Genomic DNA, 23,677 nt, shown 5'->3' with positions numbered 1-23,677 from the left:
CCCACCAGGGCATGTAGTAAGCTCAGCTTGCGAGGTCCGTCAACTTCAGTCTCTGAGGAATTCAGACAGGCCTCAAAGCACCGGAGCAGTTTTTAAAAATTTCAGTGGCTTCCGGCGACCGAGCGTCCAAATTGAGCTTCTATGGCTTTAGACCGCTGTCCACCTTGATGTAATCTGGTAATTAAATTGAGATACCCTCAATTACGACTCGGGAGAGGAGTTTGATAATACAAAGGCTTTAATTACCAGAAAACCAGACAGCTGCCGAGAAGTGTGCTCACTGCACGCTGCCTACTGAACGTAACCTTACATACAGCTTCCTGGGGGCGGAGCCGGAGTCCCCCAGGGTTCCAAACCCGGTCTTAAAGGGGCCTACGCATTAAAGGTACATGTGTATACAGATATCATTCATCACAAAACCTTTCCAAGACTTTGCCCTCAACAGAAGTAAGGCTCACTGGTCTATTGTTACCAGGGTTGTCTCTACTCCCCTTCTTGAACAAGGGGACAACATTTGCTATCCACGAATCTTCTGCCACTATTCCTGCAGACAAAGATGACTTGAAGATCAAAGCCAAAGGCTCATCAATCTCCTCCCTAGCTTCCCAGAGAATCCTAGGATAAATCCCATCCGGCCCAGGGGACTTATCTATTTTCACACTTTCCAGAATTGTTAACATCTCCTCCTTAAGAACTTCAAGTCTTTCTAGTCTAGTAGCTTGAATCTCCGTATTCTCCTCGACAACATTGTCTTTTTCCTGTGTGAATACTGCCGAAAATTATTCATTTAGCACCTCTCCTATCTCCTCGGACTCCACGCACAACTTCCCACTACTGTCCTTGACTGGCCCTACTCTTACCCTAGTCATTCTTTTATTCCTGACATATCTATAGAAAGCTTTATGGTTATCCTTGATCCTACCTGCCAAAGACTTCTCATGTCCCCTCCTGGCTCTTCTTAGCTCTCTCTTTAAGTCCTTCCTAGCTAACTTGTAACTCTCGAGCGCCCTAACTGAACCTTCATGTCTCATCTTTACATAAGCCGCCTCCTTCCTCTTGACAAGTGTTTTGACTGCTTTAGTAAACCACGGTTCCCTCACTTGACCACTTCCTCCCTGCCTGACAGGTACATACATATCAAGGACACGCAGTAGCTGTTCCTTGAACAAGCTCCACATTTGAATTGTGCCCATCCCCTGCAGTTTTCCTCTCCATCCCATGCATCCTAAGTCTTGTCTCATCGCATCATAATTGCCTTTCCCCCAGATATAACTCTTGCCCTGCGGCATATACCTATCCCTTTCCAGCACTAAAGTAAACGTAATCGAATTGTGGTCACTATCACCAAAGTGCTCACCTACCTCCAAATCTAACACCTGTCCTGGTTCATTACCCAGTACCAAATCCAATATGGCCTCGCCTCTCGTTGGCCTATCTACATGCTGTGTCAGGAAACCCTCCTGCACACATTGGACAAAAACTGACCCATCTAAAGTACTTGAACTATAGCGTTTCTAGTCAATATTTGGAAAGTTAAAGTCCCCCATAACAACTACCCTGTTGCTTTCGCTCCTATCCAGAATCATCTTTGCAATCCTTTCCTCTACATCTCTGGAACTTTTTGGAGGCCTATAGAAAACCCCTAACAGGGTGACCTCTCCTTTCCTGTTTCTAACCTCAGCCCATACTACCTCAGTAGACGAGTCCTCATCAAACGCCGTTTCTGCCACCGTAATACTGTCCTTGACTAACAATGCCACCCCTCCCCCTCTTTTACCACCTTCCCTGAGCTTACTGAAATATCTAAACCCCGGCACCTGCAACAACCATTCCTGTTCCTGCTCTATCCATGTCTCCGAAATGGCCACAACATCGAAGTCCCAGGTACCAACCCATGCAGCAAGTTCACCCACCTTATTCCGGATGCTCCTGGCATTGAAGGAGACACACTTTAAACCAGCTTCCTGCCTGCTGGTACACTCCTGCAACTTTGAAACCTTACTCATGACCTCACTACTCTCAACCTCCTGTAAACTGGAGCTACAATTCAGGTTCCCAATCCCCTGCTGAACTAGTTTAAACCCTCCCGAAGAACATTAGCAAATTTCTCCCCAGGATATTGGTACCCCTCTGGTCCAGGTGTAGACCATCTCGTTTGTAGAGGTCCCACCGACCCCAGAATGAGCCCCAATTATCCAGAAATCTGAAACCCTCCCTCCTGCACCATGCCTGTAGCCACGTGTTCAACTCCTCTCTCTCCCTATTCCTCGTCTCGCTTGCACGTGGCACGGGTAACAACCCAGAGATAATAACTCTGTTTGCCTTAGATCTAAGTTTCCATCCTAGCTCCCTGAATTCCTGCCTTACATCCCTATCCCTTTTCCTACCTATGTCGTTGGTACCTATGTGGACCACGACTTGGGGCTGCTCCCCCTCCCCCTTAAGGATCCCGAAAACACGATCCGAGACATCACGGACCCTGGCACCTGGGAGCCGACACAAATCACGAGTCTCTCTCGTTCCCACAGAATCTCCTATCTATCCCCCTAACTATGGAATCTCCAATGACTAATGCTCTATTCCTCTCCCCCCTTCCCTTCTGAGCAACAGGGGCAGACTCTGTGCCAGAGACCTCTACCCCATGGCTTACCCCTGGTACGTCTCTCCCCCCCCCCCCCCCCCCCCCAACAGTATCCAAAGCGGTATACTTGTTACTAAGGGGAACGACCACAGGGGATCCCTGTACTGACTGCTTCTTCCCAGCCCCTCTCACCATCACCCATCTATCTTTATTCTTTGGAGTATCTACATCCCTGAAGCTTCTATCTCTAACCACCTCTGCCTCCCGAATAATACGAAGTTCATCCAGCTCCAGTTCCCTAACGTGGTTTCTGAGGAGCTGGAGATGAGTGCCCAGATGAAATCAGCAGGGACACTGACGACATCCCTCACCTCAAACATTCTGCAGGAGGAACATTGCACTGCCTTCCCTGCCATCCCCTCTAGATAAAAAAAGAAAAAGAAAGAAAGTGCTTACCTGTTATTCACTCTACCCCTTAGTTTAAAGGAGGTGGAAGGGTGGGGTCACTACAAGTGTAGTGTCTAGGGTTTAGAAACTGCCCAACTTAAATACAGGTAAAAATAAAACACTTAACCAGCACCCACTGCGCCCCACACGAAAACAGCAATCAGCTGTTATGGGCCTGCGCAAACAATTTAAATCTTTACTACTTACCCAGCAGTCACTCAGTCCTCACTCCGACTGGGTTCAGCTGGAAACTCCCTACAGTAAGTTTTTTTAAAAAAAAATTACTTCCCTTCTCAGGAAGCACTCACTCAGTGAAGGTCTACTGCCCTCTGCTGGATGCTTGCCTTCACTTGAACAGCTAGGGTCTCTTGCACAGGTACACCTTCAAGTTACAGTGACCACAATGCACGTATGTAAATTTCCCCCACAACAGCCAATCAGCAGCTCCGCTCTACTGCCCTCTGCAGATTGTGGTCTGTAGATTTTTAAGTTATATCAATTCAAATGTCTATCTAAATACTTTTTAAATGTTATGAGGGTTTGTCCCATTATTTCAGGCAGCATGTCACAGATCCTCACCACCCTCTAAACCTCCTAGTCCTTCACTAAATCTCTGCCTCCTTTTATATGTATCCCTTAATCAAAGGGATTCGGACCTTCCTATCCAATCTATTTAGATCCCTCAGAAATTTTAAAAATATATAAATTTATATTTTTTTCCAATTGAGGGGCAATTTAATTTTGCCAAGCCTCCTACCCTGCACATATTTGGGTTGTGGGGGTGAAACCCACGCACACAATGGGAGAATGTGCAAACTCCTTACAGACTGTGACCCAGGGCCAGGATCGACCCCGCGTCCCCAGCACGCAGGCACACAACCACTGTGCCACCATGATCCCCCAGAATTTTATACCTTTAGAATAATCTTTACTATTATCACAAGTAGGTTTACATTAACACTGCAATGAAGTTACTGTAAAAATCCCCGGAACCACACTCGGGCACCTATTCAGGTACACAGAGGGAGAAATCAGAATGTCCAAATCACCTAACAAGCACGTCGATCGGGACTTGTGGGAGGGAACCCATACAGAGACTGGGAGAATGTGTAGACTCTGCGCAGACAGTGTCCCAAGTGGGAATTGAACCCCGGGACCCTGGCACTGTGAAGCAACAGTGCTAGCCACTGTGCTACCGTGCCGTCCATAAAACAGTTGAGCTCAATGTTCTCAGATTAAAGAAGCTGAAGCGCCCAACGTGGGTCTTGAACCCACGGCCCTGGGATTAAGACTCCCATGCTCTGCCGACTGAGCCAGCCAGGCTGCTTTCCATAATTTCATTTTGGTCTCCCCTCAGCCTTTTCTGTTCCAAAGAAAACAGCCCCAGTTTATCCAAACTTTCCTCTGAGCAAACATTGTCAATTTCAGGTCAATGATCTTAAATCCCCTCTGTGCTCTCTCTGGTGCAATCTTCCTCTACAGGAATCTAGCTCTGGCCTAACTAGTCCTGTCCTGCCATTTATCATGTAATCCTTTGCCTTGTTTTCCCTCCAGCTTTCTTCCTCACTATCAAGTGTTCAATCATTTTTGTGTCACAGGTAAACTTCTTCCACATGTTCCTACATTTACTTTCAAATCAATGATGTAAACCAGGAGTGAAGGGCCCAGTACTGATTCCTTTGAAACCGGCACTGGAAACAGCCCTTTTATTTTCTCTATTCTTTATGGGATGTGAGTGTCACGGGCAAACCAGCTTGGTTGCCCATTTCTAATTGTCCTTAAACTGAGTGGCTTGCTAGGCAATTCAGAATTAACCACATTTCAGTGAGTTGGCCAAATCCGGTAACGCCGGTGCAGACTCGATGGGCCGAATGGTCTCCTTCTGCACTGTAGATTCTATGATTAATTCCGACCTTGGGTCACTGTCTCTGTGGAGTTTGCCTGCGTCTGCATAGATTTCCTTTCTGGGTGCTCTGGTTTCCTCCCACAGTCCAAAAATGTGCAGATTAGGTGGATTGGCTGTGCTAAATTGTCCCCTGGAAGTGTTACGTGGATAGGGTGGGGAATTCGCCATGGTAGCGTGCTCTTTCAGAGGGTTGCCACAGACTCGATGGGCCGAATGGCCTCCTGCTACACTGAGGGGATTCTATGATTCTCCATTGGACCCAATGATATATTCACTCACACACTGCAGCCTGACTCTTATTATTGGAACAGACACTGTGTTTGTTCCTCTCAAAGTGAGTGAACACTTTGCTGTTTCTCCTCTGGGCCCCATCTCCACTATTATTGTCTGATTGTCCCACTGAGACTCTCACTGTTATTATTGGACAATCAGCGAGTCAGCCTGAGCCTGTGGCCGCTCTCACCATCTGTAACCGTCACAATGTCCGGGTGATTGACGGCAGCTCTGGACCAATAGAAGGTGGAGGGGCAGGACTGGAGGACGAGAGCGCTGGTCCTCCAACCAATGAATGAGTGGCGGGGCCCGCTGCGATTGAAGCATGCGCTGTGTGGGTAATGGCAATGCAGAAGGGCTGTGTCTTCAGATCCGAAATTGGTGCGAGGCGATTAACAATATGGAGGGAGCGAGAGATCGTGGGGGTGGGCGGAAACGTCGTGTAAAGCTGTTGTAAGCCGCAAACCTCGGAAAAGAGTTTAAGATTGTTTATAAATATGAGAAATGCCAATAAAAAGTTTTTTTTTTTAAAAGGAAAAGAGTTTAAGGTACCCAGTTTGTACTGAGCGGAGCTACGGCTCCTCATGTTCGGCTCGGGTTAACGGCCGCCATCTTTATTGGATGTGCATCAGGGCGCACGCGCGTTTGTCATCTTTGTAGGGGGCGATGTTTCAGTGAGTGGGAGGAGCTTGTTCCTCATTGTTCAGAATGGAGGCAACTTGTCCATCAAACTGGATTAGTCTTTGAGTCCCAATGTCTTATTGATGATGCAAAGCGGTGGCAGAGATGGAAAGGAAGCCAATCCTGGTCTCCGGATGTCACTGTCTCATTGGATGTCCTGTCCCATGTGTCGAAAGCTCTGAGGCTCTGTTCAGTCACACAAAGACCCAGGGCAGAAACTCACAACCCTGAGTCAACATCACCCTAAAATCAGGGGACTGCTGATGATGAGGGCAGTGTGCAGCGGTGAGGGGGAGCGGGAAGGCATGAGCGGTCATCCTGGACCAGGGAGCAGGAGGAGAGAATGTGGTGAATTTCTATCCTGGACTGATAGTGATTAATTTTGGAAACTCCTTTTACAGGGATTAGTCGGGGTAGATTTACACACCGCAAATTCAAACCGGGAGAAATATTTATCTTTCCAGAATTTTATTTCTGGACTGACAGTGATGCCTTTGTAAACTTCTTTCACAGGGGCTTAGAAAGGGATTCGCAGACAGGAAACTCACAACCTATCCTCACATCAAATTCTGACAGCACCATTCGAGTTATCAGGACCTGGAGGTTATCAACCTTTGTGTGTAAGCATTGAGTTCAGATCATTATCACTCACTGTGTAAAATTTCTTCCTCATATCCCCCCTGTAGATCTTGCTCATAATCTTAAATCTGTGTCCCATAATCCTTTTACAATCTACTGATGGGAACAGATTTCTTTATCCTTTGCCGGGTTTGCTGTGGTCGTTTCCGGTGCCTGGGCCGTGCTGGGTGGTTCGTCCAGATTTCACTCCATTTTTCTGTGTTTATAGTGGCCGAATGGGCTTGTACCAGTCCATTTTTGGATCCAGTTCACAATTGAAGTTCGCTCCAAGAATTAATTGATGTGTATCCCGGTCTGAGATAGGTCCCAACAATTTAATTTTAAAATGACACATCGTCCCAGTTAGGGGCATAGACATTCACCAGCACCACCAATGTACCCGCCAGTAACCCACTGACCACCATGTATCTCCCATTAGTGTCCGCAATGACCCTAGTGACCCCTTTATTGATTAAAATTGCAGCATATCGAGCCCTTCCGTCAAAGCCCGAGTGAAACACTTGGCTCACCCCTCCGCATCTGGTCGGATCTCTAACCTGCAAGTGAGTCTCCTGCAAGAACACCACACCAGCATTTAGAATCTTCAGGTGAGTGAAAACCCTTGACCTTCACTGGTTCACCCAATTCCTTTACGGTCCAGGTGACCAGCCCTGAATTAGGGGATCACCCCCCCGCCCCTCCCATCACGGTAGCATTGTGGATAGCACAATTGCTTCACAGCTCCAGGGTCCCAGGTTCGATTCCGGCACTGTCTGTGCGGAGTCTGCACATCCTCCCCGTGGGTTTCCTCCGGGTGCTCCGGTTTCCTCCCACAGTCCAAAGATGTGCAGGTTAGGTGGATTGGCCATGCTAAATTGCCCTTAGTGTCCAAAATTGTCCTTAGTGTTGGGTGGGGTTACTGGGTTGTGGGGATAGGGTGGAGGTGTTGACCTTGGGTAGGGTGCTCTTTCCAAGAGCCGGTGCAGACTTGATGGGCCGAATGACCTCCTTCTGCACTGTAAAATTCTATGAAAATCACGGAATCAGCCATTTCCACTGTGAGGGACTATCCAGCAAATCTTCAAAAAGTACAGGCATAGGGTCCACCCAAGATGACTGCCATACCCCTATCCTCAGAGTAAATCAAAAACAGTTCTATAGTCATCATCAGTGAGCTACCACATTCCCCCCCATGCCCCCATTTCCCACCAACGCCCCAGCTAGACACACAAATTGAAATCAAACCCACTCCCCAGGCTCTGACCCAGAAGCTAAGCTTGCCGAACCAGCCAAAACTGGTTCACCGGCTGCAGCTTTACCCACCCCCCCTTCTCACTCTCATTCACCAGCTTACTGCTGCCGGGGCAGCTCTCTTAGGACACCAAGAAAAGCAAAACAACAATATTACCCACTTCGAGGGTAAAACATATTTCGGAATGCAGTCCCTTACTAGATCTAGTTTCCAACGGGCCCGTCTCTCTCTCTCCTCTCTCTCCCTCCTATCTCTCTTGCCCCATAAGTGGAAAAAAATAATTGGGTACTCTAAATTTATTTTAAAAAAGAAAATCTTTACCTACGGACAGAACAGACAAACATTTTGTCTTCCACATTCACAGGCCAATGATATTCAGGTCCTGATGAATGAAGTGACTTAAGTCTTGATGTGAAGTTTGATTTGAGTTTCCATCTGGTTAACCGAGGACCGGGGTTTGATCCCGGCCCGGGTCACTGCCCGTACAGAGTTTGCATATTCTCCCCGTGTCTGTGTGGGACTCACCCCCCAATCCAAAAAGATGTGCAGGTCGATGAATTGGCCTCGCAAAGATTACGCCTCAATTGGGGGAAAAATATTGGGTACTCTTTTTTTTAAAAAAAAAACAACTTTTAATTAAAAATAAACAAAAGACATCACTGTCAATCCAGGGTAGAAATTCTAAACAGACAATTCTAGTTTCTCTTGAACATTTGTTCCTCTCTTGTTCCCCCAAAGCTGTAAATCCCCGTCCCACACACTCTCCCTCCTCCCTGGGCTGAAATCCAAACCCATCTCACCATCTGCACCATTTCTTTCCTCCACTCCCAGTTTTCTCCCTCCCTCTCCTCTGCCTGGGTTCAGTTCTCCAGCTCCTGTCTGCAGACTGACAATAAAATCAATGGGTGTTATTGGGGGGTTTGGGGTCTCCAGGGGGTGTTTGTGAATTCTTCCCTCCCGCCTGCCAGGGTTTCCTTCCTTGCCAGAGATCAGAGTCCTCATTGATGCTTTGAGCCCAACCTGGAACCACGCTAAATTGCCCCTTAATTGGGGAAAAGAATTACATGAAGGTTAGCGGCTGCACAAAGTGTTTCCATCTCCTCCCACCCATCTCCTTAACAGGTTGACGCATTTATTTGACTGACTAAAAGGATGGTCTCTGGCAGCACAGTGGTTAGCACTGCTGCCTCACAACACCAAGGACCCGGTTCGATCCTGGCCCCAGGTCACTGTCTGTGCGGAGTTTGCACATTCTCCCCGTGTTTGTGTGGGTCTCAGCTCCACAACCCAAAGATTTGCAGGGTAGGTGGAATGGCGACGCTAAATTGCACCTTAATTGCAAAAAAAAAATTGGTTATTCTAAATTTATTTTAAAAAAGGCTTGTCTCTTTCCTCATGTTCACAATTAAAGGGGTGGGTTCCCCAGGAGATGGCTGGCATTTCAGGGCAATTAAATTAATAATGGACAGGGATATGTCCAGTGTTGTTACATGGTACAGATTAGATATATTATTTACCGTTGTGTAATAAAGTAAATGTAATATTTTTCACTTTGTAATATAAGACTGTAGCTACGTTATAGATTTCCAGTCGTCTCTTCCCTCAGGGGGTTGTTAGTCTTTGGATTTCTCTTCCATAGGGACCAGTTGTATCTGGGGGTCATTGAATATATTGAAACACAAGTTTTATTGACAATGGAGTTAAGGGTTATGGGGAACAGGTAGGAAAATAGAGAGAAAGCTGAGATGAGGAGGGATTTCTTCACTCGAGGATGTGGTGAAGCTTTGGAATTCTCTACCCCAGAGGAATGTGCAGCCTCAGTCATCAGGTATGTTCAAGACAAATATTGCTAGGATTCTAGATATTGAAGATATCGAGGGATATGGGGACCATGTGGGAAAATGGTGCTGAAGTAGATCGGCCAAGGATCTCAATGAATGGTTGAGTAGACTTGGTGGGCCGAATGGCCTACTCTTGCTCCTATTATAATCTCTGTGTCCTGGTCAGGAAGCAGTGAGCTGAGCTCTGATCTGTCAATCAACATGAATCAGCACCTGCAGGAGAGTTGGGAGGGTGAATATTAGATACAGCAGAGTGAGAATGGAGTGAGATTGTGCGGGGTGGAGATTTACAGCTTTTGGAGAACAATAGAGGAAATTACATTTCATACGAACTAGAATTGTCTGTTCTGAGTTTCTATCCTGTACTAACAATGATGACTTTTGCTAATTGTTTTCAAAGGATATTGGAAGAGGAGGAATTATAGACAGAAATCTCAAAGGTCACGTCTCGATGTGACAAACTCAATCGATTCCTCCTGAACTGAATATCCTCAGCGAGAAGGCAAAATATTTGTCCGATCTGTTGGCTTCAAAAGATTTTAAACGTGAGTGTGACTGGAAAAGCACCGAGACCCACAGAACACACACCCGAGTGAGAGTGTTCCATTGAACTGACTGTGGAAAGAGCTTTAACTAGTTACACAGCCTGAAAAAACATCGCACCATTCACAGTGAGGAGAGACAGTGCACATGTTCTGTGTGTGGACAAGGCTTCCACTGATTGTTCAATCTGGAGAGACACCAGGAGACCCAAAACATGGAGAAACCGTGGAAATGTGGGGACTGTGGGAAGGGATTCAGAGTCCCATCTCGGCTGGAGTCTCATCGACGCAGTCACACTGGGGAGAGGCCGTTCACCTGCTCTGTGTGTGGGAAGGGATTTGCTCAGTTATCCACCCTCCAGTCACACCAGCGAGTTCACACTGAAGAGAGGCCATTCACCTGCTCTCAGTGTGGGAAGGGATTCAGTGATTCAGCCGCCCTGCAGAGACACCAGCGAATTCACACTGGCGAGCGGCCGTTCATCTGTTCTGTGTGTGGGAAGGGATTCAGTGATTCATCCAACCTGCGGGAACATCAGCGAATTCACACTGGGGAGAGGCCATTCACCTGCTCCCTCTGTGGGAAGGGATTCACACATTCATCCAATCTGCAGAAACATCAGCGAGTTCACACTGGGGTGAGACCATTCCCCTGCTCCCTCTGTGGGAAGGGATTCACACAGCTATCCAGCATGCAGAAACATCAGCGAGTTCACACTGGGGAGAGGCCATTCACCTGCTGTCAGTGTGGGAAGGGATTCACACAGTTATCCAGTCTGCAGAGACATCAGCGAGTTCACACTGGGGAGAAGCCATTCACCTGCTCCCTCTGTGGGAATGGATTCACACAGTTATCCATCCTGCAGACACACCAGCGAGTTCACACTGGGGAGAGGCCATTCACCTGCTCTTAGTGTGGGAAGGGATGACATAGAAAATAGGAGCAGGAAGAGGCCATTTGTCCCTTCGCGCCTGCTCTGCCATTCATTATGATCATGGCTTATCATCCAACTCTTTTCACAGCAACTTCATTGCAGTGTGAATGCAAGCCTACTTGTGACAATAAAGATTATTCTTCTTAAGATGTGCAGCGTAGGTGAAATGGCCACGCTAAATTGCCTCTTAATTGGAAAAAAGAATTGGGTATTTTAAATTTTTAAAAAAATCATTAATCTGTCTTCTGAACATCTGGGCTCCTAGCACCGATCCCTGCAGTACCCCACTAGTCAGTGCCTGCCACTTTGAAAAAGACCATTAATTCCTACTCTTTGTTTCCTGTCTGCCAACCAGTTTCTTGTGCATCTCAATGCACTACCCGTAATCCCGTGTGCTTTAATTTTACACACTAATCTCTTGTGAGTGATTTTGTCAAACGCCACCTGAAAGTCCAAATATACCACATCCACTTGCTCCCCCTTGTCAACTCTACCAGTTACACCCTCGAAGAATTCCAGTCAATTTCGTCAAGCATGATTTCCCCTTCATAAATCCATGCTGACTCTGTCCGATCCTGCCACTGGTTTCTAAGTGCTTTGCTATAAAATCTTTGATAATGGATTCTAGAATTTTTCCCACTGCTGATGTCAGGCTTACTGATCTATAATTCCCTGTTTTCTCTCTCATTTTAAATAGTGGTGTTACATAAGCCACCCTCCAATCTGCAGGAACTGCTTCAGAGTCTATAGAAGGTGACACCAATGCATCCATTATTTCTAGAGCCACTTCCCTCAGTACTTTGGGATGCAGATTATCAGGCCCTGGGGATTTATCGGCCTTCAATCCCATAAATTTCCCCAACACCATTTCTTTACTAATATTGATCTCCTTCAGTTCCTCCCTCTCACTAAATCCTGCGTTCCCCAACATTTCTGGTATCTGATTTGTGCCCTCATTTGTGAAGACAGAACCAAATTATGTATTTATTTGCTCACCCATTTCTTTGTCCCCTATTATACATTCCACTGTTTCTGGCTGAAAGGAACCTAAATGTGTCTTCACCAATCTTTTTCTCTTCATGTACCCATAGGAACTTTTACAATCAGCCTAATTTCCTGTATTCGGCCATTCCCAACATCACCACTGCAGTTTTGGGGTCTCTTTACTAATTTATTTCCCCCTTAGTGTTTCTGAGCTCTACCCATACAGATTCCACATTGTCGGAGCTAATATCCTTCCTCACTATTGCATTAATTTCCTCTTTAACCAGCACTGCCTCACCACTTCCTTTTCCTTTTTGTCTGTCCTTCCTAAATACTGAATATATTCAATTCCCATCCCTGGTCATCCTGCAGCCATGTCTCCATAATCCCGATTATCTCACACCCGTTTATGTCTATTTGCGCGATTCACTCGGTTATGCCATCTGCAGTCACACCAGGGAGTTCATACTGGGAGAGGCCGTTCACCTGCTCTCAATGTGCAAAGGGATTTTGTAATTCATCGCACTCCCTGAGACACCAACAAGTTCACAACTGATTACAGGGATTGGATTCTGCTGTTATTGTTTCTGTTCTCAATTACATCCAGGACTGCAGTTTGTTCATTCTGTTGGTCAATGGGGATGGTCAGAGGGTTTCTTTCTGCTGGACTGGCCGGTCTCACAACTTCGCCTCTAGTGGGCTGATTCTCTCTGAGCCTTCTTGCGAATATCTGGTTGCACATTTCATAGATCATAGAATTTACAGTGCAGAAGGAGGCCATTCGGCCCATCGAGTCGAGTCTGCACCGGCTCTTGGAAAGAGCACCCTACCCAAGGTCCACAGCTCCACCCTATCCCCAGAACCCAGTAACCCCACCCAACTCTAAGGGCAATTTTGGACACTATGGGCAATTTAGTATGACCAATCCACCTAACCCGCACATCTTTGGACTGTGGGAGGAAACCCAAGCACCCGGAGGAAACCCACGCGCACACTGGGAGGATGTGCAGACTCCGCACAGACAGTGACCCAAGTGAGGAATCGAACCTGGGACCCTGGAGCTGTAAAGCAATTGTGCTAACCATAATGCTACCGTGCTGCCCTTTCACAAGGGGTGAAAGGGGGTTTGGAGGTTGGAAGATGTTTCATTGCCATTTCTGTTTAGAAACCCCAAAAAGCATGCCACATTGCCATGACGATGGGCTATGGTGGTTACATGGTTCTTTTTTTTTTAATGTAGAGTACCCAATTCATTTTTTCCAATTAAGGGGCAATTTAGCGTGGCCAATCCACCTAGCCTGCACATCTTTGGGTTGTAGGGGTGAACCCACGCAAATACGAGGAGAATGTGCAAACTCCACACAGACAATGACCCAGAGCTGGGATTGAACCTGGGACCTCGGCTCCGTGAGGCAGCAGGGCTAACCCACTGCGCCACTGTGATGCCCGATGGTTATTTTGTTTAAGTTATCTTGATGCTTCTCACAGAATATCAGGGTCTGAGGGGCATGTTGTCTGAGGTGCACTGGGAAACTACATTAAATAGTATGGTGGGAGACAGGCAATCACTAATATTTAAGGAATTATTACAGATTTACACGGGGATCGGTTAGCTCAGTTGGCTGGATGGCTGGTTTGTGCTGCGTGACACCAACAGCACACGTTAAATTCCCATACCGGCTGAGATTATCCATGGTCGGTGTCAGTATTTATATTCCACATGATCCTCCACCCACCCCTCTATATTTCCCCCATCAGCATCTCCTATTCTTTCTCCCTCATGTATGTATCTAGGTTTCCGTTCAATGTATTCATGCTGTTCACCTCAACCACTCGCTGTGGAGTGAGTTCCACATTCTCACCACTCGCTGGGTAAAGAGGTTTCTGCTGAAATTCTTATTGGATTATTGAATCCCTTCATAATCTTAAAGATAACATCAGGTCACCCATCAGTCTTCTCTTTTCCAGAAAAAAGCAGCCCCAGCCTTTCCTGAGTGTTAAATGCTCTCAGTTCTGTATATTTTGAATCTTGCACTTTATCCAATGCCTTTATTTCCTTTTTCTAAATGGAGATCACCAATGTTGACAGTGCTCCCAGTGTAGTCTAACCCTGGTTCTAAACAAGTTGGACATTTCGTCCATGCTTGTCAATTCTATCCCTCTAGAATGGAACCCTATAGATGAACCCAACACTTTAGGAAGGATGTGAAGTTCTTAGAGGGGGTAGAGGACATTTACAATAAAAATAATGTCACAAGTAGGCTTACATTAACGCTCCATTGAAGTTACTGTGAAAATCCCCTAGTTGCCACACTCCGGAGCCTGTTCTGGTTCACCGAGAGAGAATTCAGAATGTCCAATTCACCTAACCACATCTTTCGGGACTTGTGGGAGAAAATTGGAGCACCCGGAGGAAACTCACCCAAACACAGGGACACTCAGACTCCGCACAGACAGTGACCCAAACCGGGAATCGAACCTGTGTAGAAGCCAGGTATTTCTAATACAACTAGTATAGGTAAAAGATAGCTGTTTAAGCATAAATATTTAGCCCCAGTTTTAAATACCCATTTAAAAATGAGAATTTCAGCACCCATAACCTCAGGTCATCTCAAAACATATAGCTTCAATAGATACATGAAACAGCATAATTCCATCATAGATTAAAACAGCACAGTTGCAAGACAGTTTGACACTATACTTGTGCTGCTGTCAAGGACAAGGGCTGAATTCCATGGCAACGAGGTGGCAGGAGTCCAGTAACTAAAGCTCTATTGTTCTCTTTTCAGGCCATTAGTGATTACAGCGTGAACCACATTCCATAGCTTATAAGGCCGAAACATTTTAATGGATAAAACATTGAATCAAATATATATTTGATTCCAGCTTTCTCAACATGAAGTCTCCATTGTTACATTAGCCAAGCTAGCTTAATTAGATGATTTAAGACAGATATGGAAGGGTATAACTGAAAAGTTTCCCCCCGCCATTTTAGTCTGTCTGTCTGTTCATCTGAATTTTGTAGTGATGTAGTGTTTTAGTGTGTTTCTGTAGTAGTGTTTAGTGTGTTTTTGGAGTGTAGTTTTGGAGAGTGTTTTTGAAGTCTTGACGTTTAGTTTTAGTTTAGCTCTCTCTCTCTTTTTCATGCTTCATTTCCAGACTTTGACCTTTTAAAAGTTACTTTCGAGCTGTCTGCCTAAGCAAGAAAATAATGTCTTGATTCTCTGAAAGCTTCAAATTGTCTACGAATTGCCTTTTAAATTACTTTCAAATTGTAATCAATAGAAGAAAAAAAAAACAATTCTTTTTGGCACCTGAGAAGTTTTACCTTAAATTTCTGCTGAGTCCCAGTAATCGCAAAGTGCTACTGGTAACCGAATTGTAGGAATAATATAAATTCCTTCAACTTTACACAGTCGAATAATAGTAGGAATCTAACAACTTGTCGTAGTTCGGCAGGATAAGATCCTTCAAATAAGAATCTTTCAACCTGGGACCCTGGAACTGTCAAGCAACAGTGCTAACCATTGTGCTAGAATGGCACCAGAGATGAGGGACTCCAGTTACTTGGAGTGACTGGAGCAGCTGAATTTCTCTCCTGAGATCACAGCATCTGGAGGGTGAGGAATGGGGCCATTCAGCCCTTTGGGACCGTGTCGGCTCCCTGTGGAGGAAGCCAGTCTGTCCATTGCCCCGTTCGTTCCCCAAATCCCTGTGGGTTTATTTCTCTCAGTGCCTGTCCAATTTCCGATTGAAATTCTTCCGTCATCTCTGCATCTCCTCCCTCGTAGGCAGTAGGTTCCAGGTTGTTACCACTCGTTGTACATGGACATAAGGCTCCTAGAGCACATGAGTCTATTTGGCCCATTTTTCCTGTGCCAGCTCTTCGTGCAACGACCCATTTAATCCCAGAGTTCGACTATTTTGTTTTCTTTTTCAGAATTCTTCAAATTCCCTTTTGGAAGTTACAGTCCAATGAGATTCCAGCACCGTTTATAGACAGTGCATTCCAAATCACAACAACTCGCTGTGTTTTACAACAAATAATTGTGCCTATGGTGTGTCTGGAGGTTCACAGAGTATTCAAAATGGTGTCAATGACGTGGTTATTACACAAAATTAAGACTCTATCTTTATCAATGATTCTGGTGAGGACACCGAGTGGAATATATCCGAGTTTGCAGACTAGAGCAATTAGAACAAATGTACATTTCTATTAACCCTCTCACTACCACTGGACCTCCTAAAGTGTTTTCAATCCGATGATAGTAATAACCTTTATTGTCACAAATAGGCTTACATTACCTAACAGCACGTCTTTCAGGACTAGTTGGAGGAAAGCGGAGCACCCGGAGGAAACCCACGCAGACACGGAGAACGTGCAGACTTGGCACAGTGACCCAAGCTGGGAATCCAATCTGGGGCCCTGGCGCTGTGGAGCCACAGTGCTAACCACTGTGCTACCATGCTGCCCAGTGGAGTACTTTTGAAACATATTCACTGTTGTAATGTAGGAAGCTGTAAGTACGCATGTGTAATCACATTTAATTTTAAAATTGTTATTTTCATAGTGTATTCACTGTCATTAGTAACATGGTCAAGGAAGCCCTTTTATACCTCGAACATGTGGCTCCCTGCAGCCATTTCACCTTCTGTACCTTTTCTATATTAACTATGTATTGATTTCATCGCAAATAACAGCAATTAAATTAATGATTATTCAGTAGTGAACATTGATTATCATTAGTGAATTGGTGTGTTAGGTAATTATTTTGTCAAGACTAGATCTTTATTTTTAAAAATAACACGATCAACGAAAATGTTTCCAGAAACTGCAGAGCTATCAGAATTTGTTTGAAAAAATAAATTCCTTGTAATTTTGAGAAGTTACTAGACATCATATTCTGCCAAGACTATGTGGGCTAGGCAGTGGCGTAATGGTATTGTTACTGGGCTAGTAATCCGGAGACCCAGGCTAATGCTCTGGGTGGGGATCTGGGATTGAATCTGCCTGACAGATAATGAAATTGAATAAAAGTCTCAAATTAAAAGTCTCATGATGGTTAGAAAACCCCGTCTGGGTCACAAATGTCCTTTAGGGAATCTGCTCTCCTTATGTGGCCTGGCCTACACGTGACTCCAGATCCACGCAATGTTGTTGTTGATTTGTAAGTGCCCTCTGAAATAGCCTCACAAGACACTTAGTTCAAGGGCCATTGGAATGAGCAGTAAATGCTGGCCCAGCCAGTGACGTCCACCTCCCATGAATGAATAATTTGTAAGGCGGCTCATTGTTCAACCTGAAGATGAGTAAGAAACTGTTTCTTTGATTGGATTTGATTTATTGTCACGTGTACCGAGTACAGTGAAAAGTATTGTTCTGCGTACAGTCCAGACAAATCATTTCACACATGGAAAAACAAAGTGCGGATCTTGGCAGCTTGCTCAGGTCACTAAAGAATTTAATGGCTTTGTAGATGCAGATTAACATTTTAATCACCGTCTGAAACAAACCTAATGGTAATGTATGCTCATATAGACAGACACAAACAATACTGTAACTGAATTAGAGGAAATGGCAGAGATTTAACTGAAACACCTTGAGAAATTCGACTTTAATGATCGAGAAATAGGAAAAGCCACCCGGGGGATGTGGAAATCCAGGCTTAGTCCGGATTTGCTGTCTCCCCTCCTTTCTTTTACATGTATTTAGGCTGCAGAATGTTTCACACCAAAACACACGGGTCAAATATAAGCAACACATAATTCTCAATTCACTTCCATTTAATTGTATTTGACTTTGTTTAAAAGCTGACTGTGGTCAAACTGAACAAAGATTGATGGGATTTCTGTTACCCAGTGAAACGCTTTCTTTTCTTGGTCAGTCATGTTTGCAATTCAATGGTGTATATTTCAGAGTTATTCAGGGTGAAGACTCGAGATCTATTCAATTCAAAATGAAGTCATATAACAAATAAATATACTGAGGTTCAACATTGAATAATAAAACAAATATTGAGTAAAATTGGTGGAAATTTTCAGTAGGAAGGTAAGAATGATGCATTAATTGAACAGAAAACATTGTTCCGTTAGATATTTACTGAACAAATGCTAAAGTTCAGCGTAAGTTCTATATCTTATGGTCTTACAAGTTGAGACATCTGTTTTAAAGGAACAGTTGTCTTCATGTAATCAGTGACTTGGCCTCCCAGCCGAACCATTGAAAGCTGCAGCAAGACTGTGCAGTTAAACGTTGCACAGGGCCATTGGTACTGGTCTTCCAGCTGTTTCTGTAGATCTGAATGTTATCACATTCACCTAACGAGCAAAAGGTGCCTGGTTGGAAACTGGCAGAAGCATTAAATGCTTCTGATTTATGATGTGGAGATGCCGGCATTGGACTGGGGTGGGCACAGTAAGAAGACTCACAGCACCAGGTTAAAGTCCAACAGGTTTGTTTAGAATCACTAGCTTTCGGAGCGCTGCTCCTTCCTCAGGTGAATGAAGAGGTGGTTTCCACAAACACATATATAGAAAAATTCAATGATGCGATATAGTTCTTTGAATGCGAGTCTTTGCAGGTAATTAAGTCTTTACAGGTCCGGACGGTGCGACTGGAGAGAGGGATAATCGCAGGTTAAAGAGGTGAATTGTATCAAGCCAAGCCAGTTTGTAGGATTTTGCAAGCCCAGGCCAGATGGTGGGGGGATGAATGTAATATGACATGAATCCAAGGTCCCGGTTGAGGCCGTACTCATGTGTGCGGAACGTGGCTGTCAGTTTCTGCTCTGTGATTCTGTGTTGTCGCGCGTCCTGAAGGCCGCCTTGGAGAACGCTTACCCGAAGATCAGAGGCTGAATGCCCTTGACTGAGTAAGTGTTCCCCGACTGGAAGGGAACATTCCTGCCTTGCGATTGTCGCGCAATGTCAATTCATCCGTTGTCACATGGTCTCGCCAATGTAACATGCCTCGGAACATCCTTTCCTGCAGCATATGAGGTAGATAACGTTGGCCAAGTTGCACGAGTCTGTACTGGGTACCTGGTGAGTGGTGTTTTCACATGTAATGGTGGTACCCATGTCGATCTGGTCAATTCTGCAGAGGTTGCCATGGCAGGATTGGGTCGTGTCATGGTCGCTGTTCTCCTGAAGACTGGGTAGTTTGCTGCAAACGATGGTCCGTTTGAGGTTGCGCAGATGTTTGAAGGCAAGTAGTGGGGGTGTGGGGATGGCCTTGGCAAGATGTTCGTCTTCATCGATGACGTGTTCAAGCCTGTGAAGATGATGTCCTAGTTTCTCCGCTCCAGGGAATTCATCAGGTGAATGAGGCTCTGGCAGTTCTTCCAGAGACCTCAAGAGACCGACAGCGAACCAAATGAGGCAACCAATGAATCGGAATAGCAGACCGAGAGACCTGTGCAACTGGAAGATCCAGCCAGCAGGAATGGCTGGAAAACCTCACACATTGAAACAATCTGATCAGCTGATTCTGCTGCTCCTCTTCCACTAAACCACTCTGTAAAACTGCCTCAAGTCGTTTCTTGTCCAAATTCTGAACTCACATCTTTTCCCTCTTTTCCTGCTATCTCCCATCATGCTCTTCCAGAGCTCATCTTGTCTGTGTGACTTACTCTTTGCTCCTTTGGCTCGATTCTCATTAAACTGTTGAACATCCAACTTCCACAATCTCCACGTTTCCACGGTATCTCCATGGAGTCAGTGTCTTTGTGCATTTCCTCTTTCGACAATCAAATGAAGCTTCGTCCTCACACAGAACATGTGTATGGTTTCTTCCCTTCATGAATGGTATTGTGTTTTTTCAGGCTGTAACTGGTTCAAGCTCTTTCCACAGTCAGTTCACTGGAACGGACTCACTCAGGTGCGTGTGTGTCTCGGTGCTTTTCCAGTCACACTGATGTTTGAAATATTTTCTCACAAACAGAACAAACATTTTTCATTCCACATTTATAGTCTGAGGATATTCAGGTCCTGATCAATTGAGTGACACGGTCAGATCTTAATGTGATATTTGGTTTGTTTCCTGTCTGAAACTCCTCTCCTGATGCCCTGGAAAAGGAGTTTACAAAGGTCACACTATCAGCACAGGATAGAAATTCAGAACAGACAATTCCAGTTTCTGGGGAACATTTTTTTCTCTCTTTTGTCCCCAAAGCTGTAAATTCCCGTCCCACACACTCTCCTCCCTGGGCTGAAATCCAAATAAAGTATTTGATCATTATTTCTGTATCCTTTTAGAAAAGTTCTATAATTAGAGGTAAGAATATGTTGTATAAGTCACTTCATTCATGACTTGTGACAGACATTAATCTGAATCATCCTGACTGAGCAGACAGAATAACAGAGGTGAACCTTGTGTCCAGAACTGACTGTGTGGAGATTTGATGAACAATCGCGAAGGTCGTTTCTCCAAATCTTCCAGGGTTTCCTTTGTTCTTCCTCTCTCTCTTGAACTAAGTTATACCGGATATCAGACTCAGAGTCCATTCTGGTTCTCTTCCTGCTGACTAAATAACTTCAATCAGAGGGGCAGCACGATAGCATTGCGGATAGCACAATTGCTTCACAGCTCCAGGGTCCCAGGTTCAATTCCGGCTTGGGTCACTGTCTGTGCGGAGTCTGCACATCCTCCCCGTGTGCGCGTGGGTTTCCTCCGGGAGCTCCGGTTTCCTCCCACAGTCCAAAGATGTGCAGGTTAGGTGGATTGGCCATGCTAAATTGCCCTTAGTGTCCAAAATTGTCCTTAGTGTTGGGTGGGGTTACTGGGTTATGGGGATAGGGTGGAGGTGTTGATCGCGGTTTTGCGATGGCCAGCGGCTCAATCGCGAGAGTGCAAACAGCAGGGGGGGGGACATAGGACATCCCTGCCTAGTCCCATGGTGCAGAGAAAAGTATCTCAAGCTGATGTTTTTTGTGCGGACACTGGCCCCGGCTATTTATACAGTAGCTTTACCCAGTCCACAAATCGTGGACCAATCCCAAACTGCTCCAGAACTGCTATCAAGTGTCCCCATTCTACTCGGTCAAACGCTTTCTCGGCGTCCAGTTCCACAACCACCTCTGTTTCCTTCACCTCCGCTGGTGCCATAACCACGTTCAATACCCTCTTAACGTTTGAAAAGAGCTGCCTCCCTCACACAAACCCGTCTGATCTTCACCTATCACCTTCAGGAGGCACTCCTCCTGCCTACCAGCCAGTACCTTCGCTAATACCTTTGCGTTCACGTTTAAAAGTGATATGGGCCGAAACAACCCACACGCCGTCGGATCCTTATCTTTTTAAGCAACAGGGAAACCGATGCCTGCCCCAAAGTTTGTGGTAACACCCCCTTCCCTCTCGCCTCCTCAAATATCTCCATCATCAGGGGTGCCAGCTTATCCTGCAGACACACCAGCGAGTTCACACTGGGGAGAAGCCATTCACCTGCTCTCAGTGTGGGAGGGGATTACATAGAAACATAGAAAATAGGAGCAGGATGAGACCATTTGGCACTTTGCGTCTGCTCTGCCATTCATTATGATCATGGCTTATCATCCAACTCAATAGCTTAATCCCGATTTCTCCTCTACATCCTTTGATTCCCTTCGCTCTAAGTGTTATATATAACTGTTTCCTGAAAACATACAATGTATTGGCCTCAACTATTTCCTGTGGTAACAAATTCCACAAGCTCACCACTCTCTGATGAAGAAATTACTCATCTCTGTCTAAATGGTCTACCCCGTATCCTCAGACTGCGACCTCTGGTTCTGTACACTCCCACCCTCGGAAAAATCTTTCCTGCATCTACCCTGTCAAGTCCTGTTAGAATATTATAGGTTTCTATGAGATTCCCCCATTCTTCTGAACTCCAGTGAATACAATCCTAACTGATTCAATCTCATACGTCAGTCCCATCATCCCAGGAATCAGTCTGGTAACCCTTCGCTGCACTCCCTCTGGAGCAAGAATATCCTTCTTCAGATAAGGAGACCAAAACTACACAAAATATTCCAGGCATGGCCTCGCCAAGGCCCTGTATAATGACAGCAAGATATTCCTGCTCCTGTACTGAATCCGCTCGCAATGAGGGCTGGCATATCATTTGCCACCTTTACCGCCTGCTGTAGCTGCATGCTTTCCTTCAGTGACGTGTACGAGGATACCCAGGTCGCGTTGCACATTTCCCTCTCCTAATTTATGACAATTCAGATAATAGTCTGCCTTCTCGTTTTGCTACCAAACTGGATAACCTCGCATTTCTCCAAATTATACTGTATCTGCCATTTATTTGCCCACTCACTCAACTTGTCCAAATCACACTGAAGGATTTCTGCAACCTCCTCAGAGCTCAGCCTCCCACGCAACTTGTGTCACCTGCAAATTTGGAAATATTGCATTTTGTTCCCTCATCTAAATAGTTAGGTGACGCAGTGGTTAGCACTGCGGTCTCACGGAGCTGAGGACCAGTGTTCAATCCTGGCCCCAGGTCACTGTCCGTGTGGAGACACGTTCTCCAAGTGACTGCGTGGGTGTCACCCTCATAACTCAAAGATGTTTACCTCTATTTGCGTGATTCACTCGGTTATGTCGTCTGCAATCATACCAGGGAGTTCATACTGGGGAGAGGCCGTTCACCTGCTCTCAATGTGCGAAGGGATTTTGTAATTCATCGTACTTTCTGAGACACCAACAAGTTCACAACTGATTACAGGGATTGGATTCTGCTGTTATTGTTTCTGTTCTCAATTACATCCAGGACTGCATGTTGTTCATTCTGTTGGTCAATGGGGATGGTCAGAGAGTTTCTTTCTGCTGGACTGGTCGGTCTCATGTCTTCGTCTCCAATGGTCTGATTCTCTCTGAGCCTTCTTGCGAATATCTGGTTTCACATTTCACAAGGATCAAAGAGTGAAAGGGTGTTTGGAGGTTAGAAGATGTTTCATTACCATTTCTGTTTGGTAACCCCCAAAATCATGCCACATTGCCATGAAGATGGGCTGTGGTGGTTACGTGGTTCATTTGTTTAATTTATCTTGGTGCTTCTCACAGAAGAAAATTATTAGGGTATGAGGGGCAAGTTATCTGAGGTGCCCGGGGAAACTACATTAAATAGTATGGTGGGAGACAGGCAATCACTAATATTTAAGGAATTATTACAGATTTACACGGGGATTGGTTAGATCAGTTGGCTGGATGGCTGGTTCGTGCTGCGTGACACCAACAGTACAGGTTAAATTCCCATACCGGCTGAGGTTAGCCCTGCTCTGTGTCAGTATATATGCTCCACATGATCCTCCACCCACCGGAATGTGGCGACTAGGGTTTTTCACAGTTACTTAATTGAAGACAAGCAATTTTCATTCATTTCATATATCTCCCATCAGCATCTCCTTCTATTCCTTTCTCCCTCATGTATGTATCTAGCTTTACGTTCAATGGATTCATGCTGTTCACCTCAACCACTTGCTGTGGTAACGAGTTCCACATTCCCGCCACTCGCTGGGTAAAGAGGTTTCTATTGAAATTCCTATTGGATTATTGAATCCCTTCATAATCTGAAAGACTTCCATCAGGTCACCCATCAGTCTTCTCTTTTCCAGAAAAAAGCAGCTCCAG

At 45.4% G+C, this 23,677-nt stretch overlaps 2 protein-coding genes and 1 non-coding gene across 3 annotated transcripts in view; 2 read left to right on the top strand and 1 right to left on the bottom strand.

Annotated features, from left to right (window-relative positions):
* LOC140417835 (uncharacterized) overlaps positions 1-16,791 on the top strand; it is a 113,095-nt gene extending 96,304 nt beyond the window's left edge. Inside the window, exon 5 of the mRNA XM_072501284.1 lies at positions 10,333-16,791. Within this exon, the coding sequence (XP_072357385.1) occupies positions 10,333-11,055 (723 nt within the window). The 3' untranslated portion in view covers positions 11,056-16,791. The remainder of the gene's footprint in view (positions 1-10,332) is intronic.
* LOC140421563 (uncharacterized) overlaps positions 1-23,677 on the top strand; it is a 56,200-nt gene that overhangs the window by 5,576 nt on the left and 26,947 nt on the right. The gene's annotated exons all lie outside the window — the stretch shown is intronic.
* On the bottom strand, positions 4,279-4,351 carry trnak-cuu (transfer RNA lysine (anticodon CUU)). The gene has a single exon. It is a non-coding gene; the product is annotated as a tRNA-Lys (tRNA).

Source organism: Scyliorhinus torazame, chromosome 5 (genome assembly GCF_047496885.1).
Source record: "Scyliorhinus torazame isolate Kashiwa2021f chromosome 5, sScyTor2.1, whole genome shotgun sequence".
Lineage (NCBI taxonomy): Eukaryota > Metazoa > Chordata > Chondrichthyes > Carcharhiniformes > Scyliorhinidae > Scyliorhinus > Scyliorhinus torazame.
The sequence above is the reverse complement of the archived record's forward strand: the minus strand, read 5'-3'. Positions and strand labels throughout refer to the sequence as shown.